This window comes from Manacus vitellinus, unplaced genomic scaffold, assembly GCF_001715985.3.
Source record: "Manacus vitellinus isolate BGI_N305 unplaced genomic scaffold, ASM171598v3 scaffold_1_pilon, whole genome shotgun sequence".
NCBI classification, from domain to species: domain Eukaryota; kingdom Metazoa; phylum Chordata; class Aves; order Passeriformes; family Pipridae; genus Manacus; species Manacus vitellinus.
Genome location: NW_021939396.1, coordinates 5,822,574 through 5,835,392, shown reverse-complemented (window position 1 = coordinate 5,835,392; position 12,819 = coordinate 5,822,574). Strand labels below are relative to the sequence as shown.

At 40.5% G+C, this 12,819-nt stretch overlaps 1 protein-coding gene across 2 annotated transcripts in view; it reads left to right on the top strand.

Moving 5' to 3' along the window:
* KHDRBS3 (KH RNA binding domain containing, signal transduction associated 3) overlaps positions 1-12,819 on the top strand; it is a 72,284-nt gene that overhangs the window by 22,335 nt on the left and 37,130 nt on the right. For both annotated transcript variants that reach the window (XR_001921107.2, XM_018076244.1), the window contains exon 4: positions 143-282. Coding sequence is in view for 1 of the 2 variants with exons in the window: in XM_018076244.1 (XP_017931733.1) it covers positions 143-282 (140 nt within the window). In the remaining variant the exon portion in view is untranslated. The remainder of the gene's footprint in view (positions 1-142; positions 283-12,819) is intronic.

Below are 12,819 nucleotides of genomic sequence, written 5' to 3'. Positions count from 1 at the left end.
TAATATTCCTATCTTATTGTGCATGTTAAACTTTTTCAGTGGGATGTTCAACTTTTTAAGAGGAAACTTTCAGGAGCAGTGTTTGCTGGGAGTGGTGGGTGAACAGTTTGGTTTTTTTCTCACTCTCTCCCCCCTGTTTTAGGACTACAATGATGAAATCAGACAGGCACAGCTTCAAGAATTGACATATTTAAATGGTGGTTCAGAAACTGCAGAAGTTCCAGTCGTTCGTGGAAAAGCATCTATTCGAGCAAGAGGAGTGCCAGTTCCTGCTTTGTCCAGGTAAATGGAATTTCATTGGTATGCACATATGTTAGGCTTCTCCCTTGAAACACAATTTCCCCCAGAGTACAGCAGTAAAATACAGGAAGGACTCCCAAAAGAAGAGTTTAAAAAAATCAGGGAAACAACCTTACTTTATTTAATGAGTATGGACTAAATTAACAGTGGTTTTGGGTTTTGTCTTGACATTGGAATGCTGCCTTTGTTAAACAATGTACATCATCCAAGGTGTTCAACCTTACTGTGAGCATCTTGACTTGCAACCTTGAGTTACTCCTTAGGTGCATGTGGGGTCTGTCTTTGGGCCCTGTGGAGTTCACTGCTTTGAAAAACCGGTAAATCTCTCTTGATTGACATATGAATTTCATACAATATCTCTAACAGAATATATGTATTCCATTTTTACTGTATTGCTAAGTTTTCACAGTCATGATGAAATGATAGAGAAGTGCTCTGGAGTCTGAGTGGCACTTACTTTTGTGAAAAGTGGCGCTTGTTTGATTCAGGAATAGGCCAAGTCTGCTGCTTTTGCTTTGTTTTTCTTTGTCACAGGAAATGTTTTACTCTTACTCCAGCATCCCCTTTCTTCCTTGCAGTACTGAGATGACAGTTTCAACTCCTTCGAGTCCTGAAATGTGAAAACAAAAACTAAATAAAGTTCATAACTGTTCGTGTTACAGTACAGAATTTGTGGTTGCAGCAGCTAAGTGTGACTGTTTCCTATAGCAAACTATTTTCTTCAGTTGTGGCTACAGTTTCTGTTATTGCAACTTGAAACTCGCATTTCAGCTTCTAAAATAATTAAAATATAATACTCTGAAGTGTTTTACCTCATGATAAAAGCATGTTAGAAGAACCAGCACTAAGGAATTACTCCATTTATACAGTTCTGCCTAGTTACGTGTATCCTGGTAATGATTGCAAATGCATTGCCGAGTGAATCTTAATTCCAAGAATTTATATGTGCTGTAGGTCATGTCCTGTGAGAAAAAATTTCTCTCAATCAACAAACTTTTGTTCTTGTATTAAGTAATACTGTGTAATGTATATATTCTGCTTTTCTTGATTTTGATGTTCTGAGTAGTGGTAATTACATACCAAGTTTCACCTCTTTATCGCTGTAATCAGCTAAAAGTACAAAAGTACTTTCAAATTAGAGACCTCATTTGATTTTTGGAGATTTTTTTTTTTTTTGCAAATTTTATTTCAGTTCTTAACTGTTTGTAACTTGGCCGTAGATGCCTGTAATGGCTCTGCTACAGGTACATTTGCAGTACTATTTCAAGTTTGTTTTATTTTTCATGTCCTTCAGCTATTTCTGCGATACCGAAATTGTTTGGTCTGATCTTATTGCTAAAGCTTGATATAACTAATTTCCTGCTAGTACTTAGTATGTGCAAATGTAAATAACTTTTTATAGTACTGCATTTCTAACATGGCTAGTTCTATCCTCTGGATTTTGGGAAATTATCTTTCCAAATCTGCATTTTTAAGTAAGAGGTACATACTGTTACATAGTTCACAGTATGCCTCGTATTTGACCTACAATAATTATCTTCAGGGTAAATTTAAGTGTTATTAGTCTTTGGTTTGGATATGACAGTAAAAGGTTGTGGTTTTGTCATTGCCATTTCTCATATATGTTCTAAAGAAAAGGGAAAGGATATAGGTTTGTTTGACTTGTCCTTGCTTCAAGGCTTGTCTTAAACTCCTAGACTTTCTGCCCTAAAATTGAAGCTGTTATCATATTCCTGAAATGAAATTCAGTGCTGTTGCTACTCAGATTCTACAGCCATTGAGCTGAAGATCTCAAACTCAGTTATAATGCTCTGATTCTTTTTTAACAGAAATGGATTTCAGTGAGTAATACTTTTGTTGAAGCAAAGCTTTAAAGGCTTTGTCTCAGTGTTGGATAGAACAGTTTCAATAGAAAACATCTCTGAGATATCCAGGAGAGGCTGAAGCAAAGCCCTCAGAAAACTAGTAAAATGAAGTCTAAAACCTTGATCCTAACCTTTCTTTGTAATCCAGGGAATGGTTCTAAGATACCAACCTTGATATGTGAAACATCCTGTTGAGGATGCAATATGAGTGTTTAAGTTCACACATTTTAAGCCTTTATTACTCCTGAATAGTTTCACTTAAAAAAAATACTAAGCCATGCTTTTTTTCCTCCTTGTCAGACATGTTGAAACTGGAGATAATGCATCTTATCAAATCTGTTTTTAGCTGCATGACAAAATTTTATTTTGTGGGAAACAATACGTTTTTGCTTGCATACAAAAATTTAAACTTATGCACGGATATTCCTGTATGGGGTAAATAATTTATTTCCTAATGACTGTGGTTTGGTAACTCTTTATACTTTCTCTGGCTTGTTCCAGATTTTCTTGACTAAATTTTTATGACTCCAGGGCCAAGTAAGGTTTTGAGTGTGAGTCAATTGAATTTGTTCTAGAAGGGCTGTGTGTGTGTTTATGAGCTTTGCCTTTAGCAATGTTCTTTTCTCATAATTGATCTTGGATCTTCTTCCTTCTCCCCTGCCTTGCCCCACAGTTTTTGTCCCTAATGCTGATAAAGATGACGTTCAGATGTAATCAAACACTTCTGTTTTCTGTAGTGTTTATGCTGAGCACTTAACCTATTTTAGCATACCTGTTTCTTCTGTACAAGAAGAGGGGAAAGTGGGGAAAGTCTGGGTTTCATTCCTTTGTGTTTATTATAAACTGACGATGTTCTTAAATTTTTGTTGCTTTTTGGGGCAACTATTTTAAATGATCATACTGGCTGCTTTTTAATTTATTATGGTAGCAAACTTAGAGGATCCATGGTGTTTAATGTGGTGCTGTTATGGTGAGAAGCTAGAAAATGTAACTCTTTCAGAGTCAGTGTTTCTTTAATGCATTTTTATTCTCATCCTGAATCAGTGCAAAATAAATAACACAACCAAAATGTAATTTGAGACTTCTGATTAAGTAAAGACTCAAAATAGACATATGTTATCATAGTGGAAGATGTCTCTGCTCATGGCAATTGGGTTGAAACTAAATGCTCTTTAAGGTCCATTCCAACACAAACCCTTCTCTGATTCTATACATGATAATGTACACCTCTAAGGACGTTTTGCAACAAAAGTAACATTTCCTTTCAGAAAAGTCCCGTTTGTATTTTAAGAACAAAAATAAGACTTAAGGATCCCTCAATTGTGACTCCGTCCAAGATGTCTTAGAAAAGTGAAATTCTAGAGGATAATAGTAAGTCTAAGAATGTGGCTAAAGGTTCCTTGATACATTGGGGTGGCATATGGGGAACCAATTCATGTCACTCTACACCTAGAAATCACTGCTAGAATCACACAGTGGTTTAGATTAGAAGGGACCTTAAGGATCATCTAATTTCAGCCTCCCAGTCATGGGCAGGGACACCTTCCACTAGACCAGGTTGCTCAAAGCCCCTTCCAACCTGGCCTTGAAAACTTGCCGGGATGGGGCATCCAAAACTTCTGTGGGCAGCCTGTGCCAGTGCCTCACCATCCTCATCATAAATTTGTCTAATCTAAACCTGCCCTCTTTAAATTTAAAGCCATTGTCCCTTGTCCTATCACTATGGACCCTGATAAAACATCTCAATCTTTCTTCTAAGCAGCCCCCCTTCGGTATTGAAAGACCGCAATGAGGGAGAGCTGCCTGACTTCACAGATTGAGAGGAATTGTATTTGAAAACAACTATTTTCGTTTCACTGTGGTGAGGGGAGAAGAAAGTAATTTGTCTTAAAGCAAACATCTAGGAATAGTTTCATTAAAGAAATGGTGAATTTCTGGTTTATGCTCTCATGAGAGTGTGGAGGTTTTTTACTTTTCCCATTTATTCTTAATCATATCTCAGTATATGCATGGCTGGGATCCTGGTGGTTGAATGACTGTCACTTGGTCTGGGGAAAAATAACTTAAAGGAGGTGTAAGTTAGAACTTGTCTTACATGTTAGAAGTAAGATGAGCTGATGTGGATCACTGCTGCGGTGTGTTCACAAATTCCAGCTGTTCCCCTGCCATGTGTCTGGAATCAACTAGTTTCTTTTTTTGAACAAAACCTTTTGGCGTATAATATGTAAGTAGTGAAATGCAAAAGGTCTGTAGCACAAAAGAAATATTTGACAAAGCCAGTTCAGGATCTAGGCCAAAGGCAGGTATTAATGTTCACTGTGTTTTGTTTTAATTTTGTGATCTCTCATCTTCCACAAAATTGAAACATAAACAAATATATGTTTTCAAATAGAAGTATGAAATAAAGCTTTCATGGTGACTCATTTAAAAAAAAAAGTAAGGCAGAAATACAAGTTCTGAGTTGTATCCAGGTATCAGTGTTTAATATTTTAAATTGTCATCACCAAAATAACAGGTCTGTTACTTTTCAGATGTCTAATATAAAACCTAAACAAAAATATTTGCTGTTTAGGGAACATTAAATGTAGCTGACTGTGCTCAAAGGAAGAAAATGTATCAACATCTGGTAACCAAGTTTGTTTATTGAACACTCTAAATCCCTGCAGATGTTATAGAACTGTGAATGCTAAAATTAAAGAATTCCAAGTGTTTCCTCATTGAATAATATAGTGTTAGGGAACTTCTAAATTTTACAAGTATTTTTATTTTAAAGCTGTTTTTCCATTTACTACTTCTGGGAGGAGATATTGAAAAGCATCTTCATAAATTTTTGTTTGACTGAAATGAAGTGAAGGAAAGCTGCAAACTGACTCCAGCTGTGATTTTATGATCGGAGTAATTTTACTAACTTAAATATCCAGTGAAAGGTGAAACTTGAAATAAAAATCAGTATGATTTTAGAGCGAAGAAAGTGATATATGAAAAGATAAAGCAGTTGTTGCTGAGGGCAACAACTGGAGAGTAGTATCGGTGGGATGCTTTACCTGCTACTGTGGTCAAGGGCAGTAACTTAGTTTGCTGGAAACAAATCCTAGAAACTTCGTGCGGCAGGAAAGCTGTGACATAGTCGCCATTGTGGAAACGTGATGGGATGACTCTCACGACTGGAGCGCTGCCATGGGTGGCTACAAGCTCTTCAGAAGGGACAGGCAAGGTAGGAGAGGTGGAGGGGTGACTCTACATGTTAGAGAGTCTCTTTACTGTAGAACTCAAGGTCAGTAACGATAAGGTTGAGTGCCTGTGGAGCAGAATCAGAGGGAAGGCCAACAAGGCTGACATCCTGGTGGGAGTCTGCTACAGACCACCCAACCAGGGTGATGAGGGTGATGAATTATTCTACAAGCAGCTGGTGGATGTCTCAGTCACCAGCCCTTGTTCTCGTGGGTGACTTCAACCTGCCAGATGTCTGCTGGGAACTCCACACAGCGGAGAAGAGGCAGTCTAGGAGAGCCCTAGAGGTATAATTTCCTGCTCCAGCTGATAAACGAGCCTACCAGGGGTGGGACCCTGCTAGACTTTCTGTTCACAGAGAGGGGCTGGTGGGAGATGCAGGGGTCGGAGGCCATCTGGGGCACAGTGACCATAAAATAATAGAGTTTTCAATACTCAGGGGTGAAAGGAGGGCCATCAATAAAACCTCTACGCTGGACTTCTGCAGGGCAGATTTCGGCCTATTCAGAAGAATGGTTCAGAGTGTACCCTGGGAAACAACCCTTGAAAACAAAGGAGTCCAGGAGGGATAGACATGCTTCAAGAAGGAAGTCTTGAAAGCACAGGAGCAGGCTGTCCCAGTGTGCTGAAAGCCAAGCTGACGGGGAAGACAACCAGTCTGGCTGAACAGGGAGATTTTGAAAGGAAATTAGGGTAAAAAAGAGAGCTTACCAATTATGGAAAAAAAACTTTAGGAATGTAATTAGGTCATGTAGAAAGAAAATTAGAGAGACAAAGGCACAGTTTGAACTCAATCTTGCCACTTGTGTTAAGGATAACAAAAAGTCTTTCTACAGATACATCAATAGCAAAAGGAGGGGCAAGGAAAACCTCCATTCTTTATTGGATATGGGGGAGAACATAGTTATCAAAGATGAGGAAAAGGCTGAGGTATTTAACACCTTCTTTACCTCGGTTTTCAAGAGTAAGACAGGTTGTCCTGAGGACAGCTGGCTTCTGGAGCTTGTAGACAGAGAGAAGAAGCTGGATAGCCCCCTTGTAATCCAGGAGGAAAAAGTTAATGACCTGCTGAGCCACTTGGATCCTCACAAGTCTATGGAACCAGATGGGATCCATCCTAGGGTGATGAGGGAGCTGGTGGAAGAGCTCACCAAGCCTCTCTCCATCATTTACCAACAGTCCTGGCTCACTGGGGAGGTCCCAGATGATTGGACATTGGCAAATGTCACGCCAATCCACAAAAAGGGCCAGAAGGAGGACCCAGGAAACTACAGGCCCATCAGCCTGACCTCAGTGCCTGGCAAGGTTATGGAGCAGATCATCCTAAGTGCAATCACACAGCACCTCTACAGGATGGACAGGGGATCAGACCCAGCCAGCACGTGTTTAGGAAGGGCAGGTCCTTTCTGACCAGCCTGATCTACTTTTATGACAAGGTGACCCACCTGGTGGATGAGGGGAAGGCTGTGGATGTGTCTACCTGGACTTCAGCAAAACCTTTGACACTGTCTCCCACAGCACACTCCTGAAAAAGCTGCAGCCCATGGCTTGGACAGGGGCACTCTGTGCTGGGTTAGGAACTGTCTGGAGGGTGGACCCAGAGAGTGGTGGTGAACGGGGCTGCATCCAGTTGGCAGCCGGTCACTAGTGGTGACCCCCAGGGATCAGTGTTGGGCCCAGTCCTGTTTAATGTCTTTATTGATGACTTAGATAAGGGGATTGAGTCCACCATTAGCTAATTTGCAGATGACACCAAACTGGGGGGGAGTGTTGATCAGCTGGAAGGCAGGAGGGCTTTGCAGAGGGACCTGGATAGGTTGGAGAGTTGGGCTGATTCCAACGGGATGAGGTTCAACAAGACCAAGTGCCGGGTCCTGCACTTTGACCACAACAACCCCCTGCAGTGCTACAGGCTGAGGACAGAGTGGCTGGAGAGCAGCCAGGCAGAAAGGGACCTGGGAGTTTGGATTGACAGGAAGCTGAACATGAGCCAGCAGTGTACCCAGGTGGCCAAGAAGGCCAATGACATCCTGGCCTGGGTCAGGAACAGTGTGGCCAGCAGGACTAGGGAAGAGATTCTTCCCCTGTACTCAGTGCTGGTGAGACCACCCCTGGAGTACTGTGTCCAGTTCTGGGCCCCTCAGTTCAGGAAGGATATTGAGGTGCTGGAGCAGGTCCAGAGGAGGGCAACTAGGCTGGTGAAGGGACTTGAGCACAAGTCCTATGAGGAGAGGCTGAGGGAGCTGGAGTTCTTCAGCCTGGAGAAGAGGAGGCTCAGGGGAGACCTCATCACTCTCCACAACTCCCTGCAAGGAGGTTGTAGCCAGGTGGGGGTTGGTCTCTTCTCCCGGGCAACTATCAGTAAGACAAGAGGGCATGGTCTTAAGCTCTGCTGGGGAAGTTTAGGTTGGATATTAGGAATAAATTCTTTACAGAGAGGGTAATCAGATTGGAATGGGCTGCCCAGGAAAGTGGTAGATTTTCTGTCCCTGGAGATTTTTAAGATGAGACTGGATGTGACACTTAGTACCATGATCTGGTAACCACGGCGGTGTTGGATCAAAGGTTGATGATCTCAGTGGTCTTTTCCAACCCAGCTGATTCTGTGATTCTGTGAAACACTATGGGACTACTATAAAGTAGAAATGTCAATTATTATTGCTAATAAAGGCCAAATAGGAAGTGTTTAAATTGTATGAATTGGTAAAATGCTATTTTAATGGGAATCAACAATTAGATTAGTACATTTGAATTACTTCCAGACACTCATGAATCTTTTGAGTCTAACGCAGTATAAAGTAATTCTAAATGGTATTAGATTTTCTTGAGAATATTTTTCCACATATTAAACTCTTGTTTCAAACAATATGTTAATCACAAAATACAAGACTTAACTAATACTTTAACTGGGCACAGTAAAGGTATACTTTCCAGGTTTATAGACATATACCATTTTCTATCATTACTAGTGTTTACAAATCACTTTAGCACAACCTGAGACTTTTGTTATAAGCTTTTTCTCGCCTCCTCTAATGTATGTTTGATAGCTTTATAGATATTGTGCTTCACTTATTCTTTTTATTTTTCTCGTATACTAAAGTGCAAGTATAAGTGATGAAATAACATAATGGAAGAAGTCAGGTTCAAACAAAAATAGTTTTCATGACATCTTCAAGGGATGATGTGACATGTGGGAGTTAATTTAGACTATTCCTCCCATTTTGTAGTGAATTACTAAATAAGTTATATAATATTAAATAGTAAATGAGTTACTGGGATTTACTTTATTTAGTCTAGTCCATGGTACCCAGATGTAAGAAATAACTTCTTTAATGCAGAGTCAACAAGTTAGTTACCCAGCATTGGGAGTAAAATTATTCAGAATTAAGCTATCTAAATTTTCTGTATGTTTAATGGGGAAGGGTTAATTTCCTTCACTGGATTCACCACTGCTGGATGAATAAATTCAGGAAAATCAAAGCCCAAGTGTTGATAAAGATGAAACAAATATTTCAAATTCTCTCAAAGCCATAATAAGCAGTAAAATGTTTCTTTGAGGGCAGGGCACAATGGTCTCAAGTGCATAGATGGTCATTTTGTTGCTAAAGCGTGTCTGGAAGTGACAATAACAGCACCTGGCTAGAAGGTAGGATTTGCTGAGTGTTTAATGTCTACTTAACTATTAGTGTGTGTTTAATAGAAATTACAGTTAATAGGTACTTAAAAATGTAGCAAAAAGACAATCAAACAGTGTCCCCTGTGATGCTTCAGTACTTGTGTATTTGCAGTATCATACATCAGAGGGATTACTGGCAAGGACCTTTTTATTTCATGCGTCCTTGTCATGGTTTGAGATAGCCCCAAAATCCAATTCCCTAGTCTAAGCCCCCTCCCACATCTCATCCTAATGTGAGATGGTTTTTTTCCAGACAAAACACACCAGACTCCAAATGGGGGAAAGGGAATATATTACAATGACTGTACAAATAAATATTATAATACATTATACACACGATCACAACTATCTCTACCATGACATAAGTATTTACAATGGATCAGATCTCTTCTCCCCTCCAAATAAAAGTCCAGGGGGGAAAGAAGGACAGATCCCTTCCAGTCTCAAAGCAGGAGTCTCTTCTAAGGCAGCAGTCTTCTGTCTTCTCCACATGCAGCAACTGATAGCTGGATTTCTGCCAGCACTCACGAGGGAGGCCTCCAAGCTCCCTCGGCCCCTTGACGCAGGTAGAGGGGTCTTCCGTGGGCTTCGTAACCCCAGACAAGGTCATTCCACCACGGTCTTATCACGAAGACACAGGGGGTCTTCATGACGGTCTGGTATCTCCAGAAGATTCAAGCTCCTTGCAGGGCCTCTGTGCCCTGTCTCTCAGGCTGCCACCTTGGCAGCAGTGCAAGGGGGGAACCAAGGTCACCCCCTCTGCATTCCTCTCGGAGCTCTCTAGCTCCTTTCTGCAGTGCATGTCACACTTCAAGGCTCTTTCAGGCAAGAGTCCATCATCTTCCTCCTTCCAGGAGGTCTCAAAGGAGTTTGGGGGGTGTGGTATCAGTTCTTACCCCCAGAACTCTGTCTCTCTGCTGCTCGCTCTCTTCTGCCGGCTTTCTATCTCAACTCGAGCAACTCTGAGTCTTCCTTGGCTGCATGCTGTTTCTGCTGCTTCTCCGGTTCAATTCGTATCTCTCCTGGCTCTCTGCCACCGTTTCTCTGGTCAGTGCTGGCTGCTGAAACATCTCCAGGTCCAGTTACAGACACTTAGTCCAGCTGTTCCAAGTCTCTGCAGTTTCCCCCCAGCCAGGGGCTGGGAGGGCCCAGAGGCTCCAAGGGGCTCAGAGCCCCTTCCTCGTGGCTCTACAACATGGCCACCTCCCCTCCAACAACCAAACTACAACTCTTCTCTTCCGGTCTGGTTGTGCTATGTTTACATCTCGCAGGAGCGCCCATTGGGCAGAACTTCAAAACTTCCAGGGGTTTCCACCCCTTGGGGTCTACTACTTTTTCAGCCTCTGGGGGAAAACAAGATTCAAACCACTACAGTCCTGAAAATAGAACACTTTAACTCTGTTTCAAAGCTGAAAATACTCAAAGTTTGGAGACAGATATGTGGGAGGTTCAGTGCTCATTTGTGCACACCATTATCCTGGGTATATTGGCAGTCTCAACACCAAAAGATGTTCTTATGGGTACTGGGTTATAGAGGACATTCAAAAGACTTCTGAAAGGTACAGAGGTGACAGCATGGTAGTGAGGAGGGAAAATAAAGACAAAAAGACCTTTCTTGTGTTTCAGAATATGAACAGGTAGTCAAGGCTGACATGGACTGACAGATGACTGTTTTGATAACTTGCAACTTGTTGTAAAGTTTTTATAAAGAAAATAAAACTAGTTAGTAGGCTCTTAGCCAAGACCTGGCAGCTGATGGCAGCTGAACTCTGGGTTGCAGAATGATGTCCTTGGGCAAAGAAGCAAGCATTGAAAGGGGTCTAGGAGCCGTGATGTTTGATTTGATGGTAAGGTATCTTGGTGAATGTGATAAAACAGAGCCGAAATGTCCTGATTTGGCTGAAATATGTAGAAGAATTAATTAAATTTTAGTAGTTGCACCAAGGTTTTTTAATTCATAGGTGAGACAGTTGTAGAAGAGAAAGCATAGAAAACAGACCCTCTGTGCAGTTTATTCAGAGGCCTAAGAAGCAGGTGATTACTCCTCAAAAATAATTGATTAGGTGATGGAAAGGCCAAGAAAGTGAAAGAACAAAATTTCAAAATCAGCTTTATTCAATTTTATTCTGTCCTGTCACTAGTCACCAGAGAGATCAACAACTCCTGCTCCACTGCTGCTCTTGAGGAAGACAAGGGCACCCCTCAGCCTTCTCCATTCCTTTGTTTCTATTGGATCCATCAGATAAGCCTCAGCTGTCATTTCTAGTATGAAGTGCCTTATCTACTTAATTGTTCCTGATCTGTAAGCTGTTCTAGACTGCATCATCTTTGACATAATTTCTGTACTTCCAGTTATTTTGGTTTTCTTCAAAATGAGGAAACAAGACTGCGAATATACACAGTTGACTAATGAAGTTGTATGCACTCTTCTTTTTTTTCTAATCTTATATTTTCTAATATTTTCTATGTTCTACATATTCCAATATTTCTATTTTTTTTTAATATTCTAATATGTATAATTTAACATCCTGACCTCTGGGCCAATCTTATTTCTAGATGTTCTGTATTTAGTCATACAGCAGAACCTAGTACTTCATATAACGTTGGGATGTTTAAATTTATATATGCATATGTATTAGCTCCCAAGTGTCCCCTTTTATAATCTGGGGTTTTTTTGCTATTTTCCTTTCTGAAACATTCAGATTGGGATTCAGCTACAGATTAAAGAGTAGGCATCTGAACCCTGTTGCAATTTATAGAAGAACAGTGCACTTTTATTTGTTTCTTTTGTTCTGTAATTTGTCTCTAGAACATTGGCAGCACTATCCAGTGGATTACTGTAAGAACAGCTCTTCAGTGAGAACATTGTCTAGTCTTTTTTATTGTGCAACAAAATCCTCATGTATACATACATGTATACGTTCATAGATACACATTGCACTGGTGATCTAGGCTCACTCTGGGAGATTCCTGATTCTGGAAAGTTTGAAGGACTTTGGTTATCTCTGACCTGCTTTTATCAGGATTTTTTTTTTTTAATTAACATTTTTCCTTTGAGGTTAGAGTTGGGTTCAGCCCTTCAAGCGATACCTCCTTAAAACCTGTTCTAGCCTTACTGAGCCCCTTTTGCCCTTTCTCGAGCTTTTCTTTTTTGACAATTTTGTGTTTGCTCTGACTTCCCATAGAATTTGTCTTCCCATATGATGTATATACATCTTACTCATTTAAGCAGTTTTAAACATAATTCATGTAGCTGCTCTTTTCAATTTAAGCAACACTTGAGTTGATCTGTTGTTTTTGTAAAGGTATGCAAAGGTTCCTGTTCAAGTGGTTCCTCAATATTTTGAGTTTCTGTTCACTGTTAATGTCAATCAAGCTTTAGTTCCCTGATAACTTCCTGAAGGAACAACAATTTACAGTTTCTAAAAATTTGCTCTTAGCATCATTCCCTGACATGACTCCAATCTTTGTGGTGATGATTGAACTCTCCTGTCACTGGGTTACCTTTCTTGATGCCTTTTTAGTCTCTTCCAGTCTGGTGCAGTAGCCATCTGAGTGATGTAATACACTCTCAGATTATTCATTCCTCCTACAGTAACTCCTAGAGTTATAAGTTAAAATCATAAATGATCTCATAAGAGAAATATTATTTCCCACCCATCACCATTCCAATCCTATTAACTGTATTTAGAAATGCAGAAAAGACCTCATCACATGGATCTGGTGTGCTAATTACTCCAAGAATAA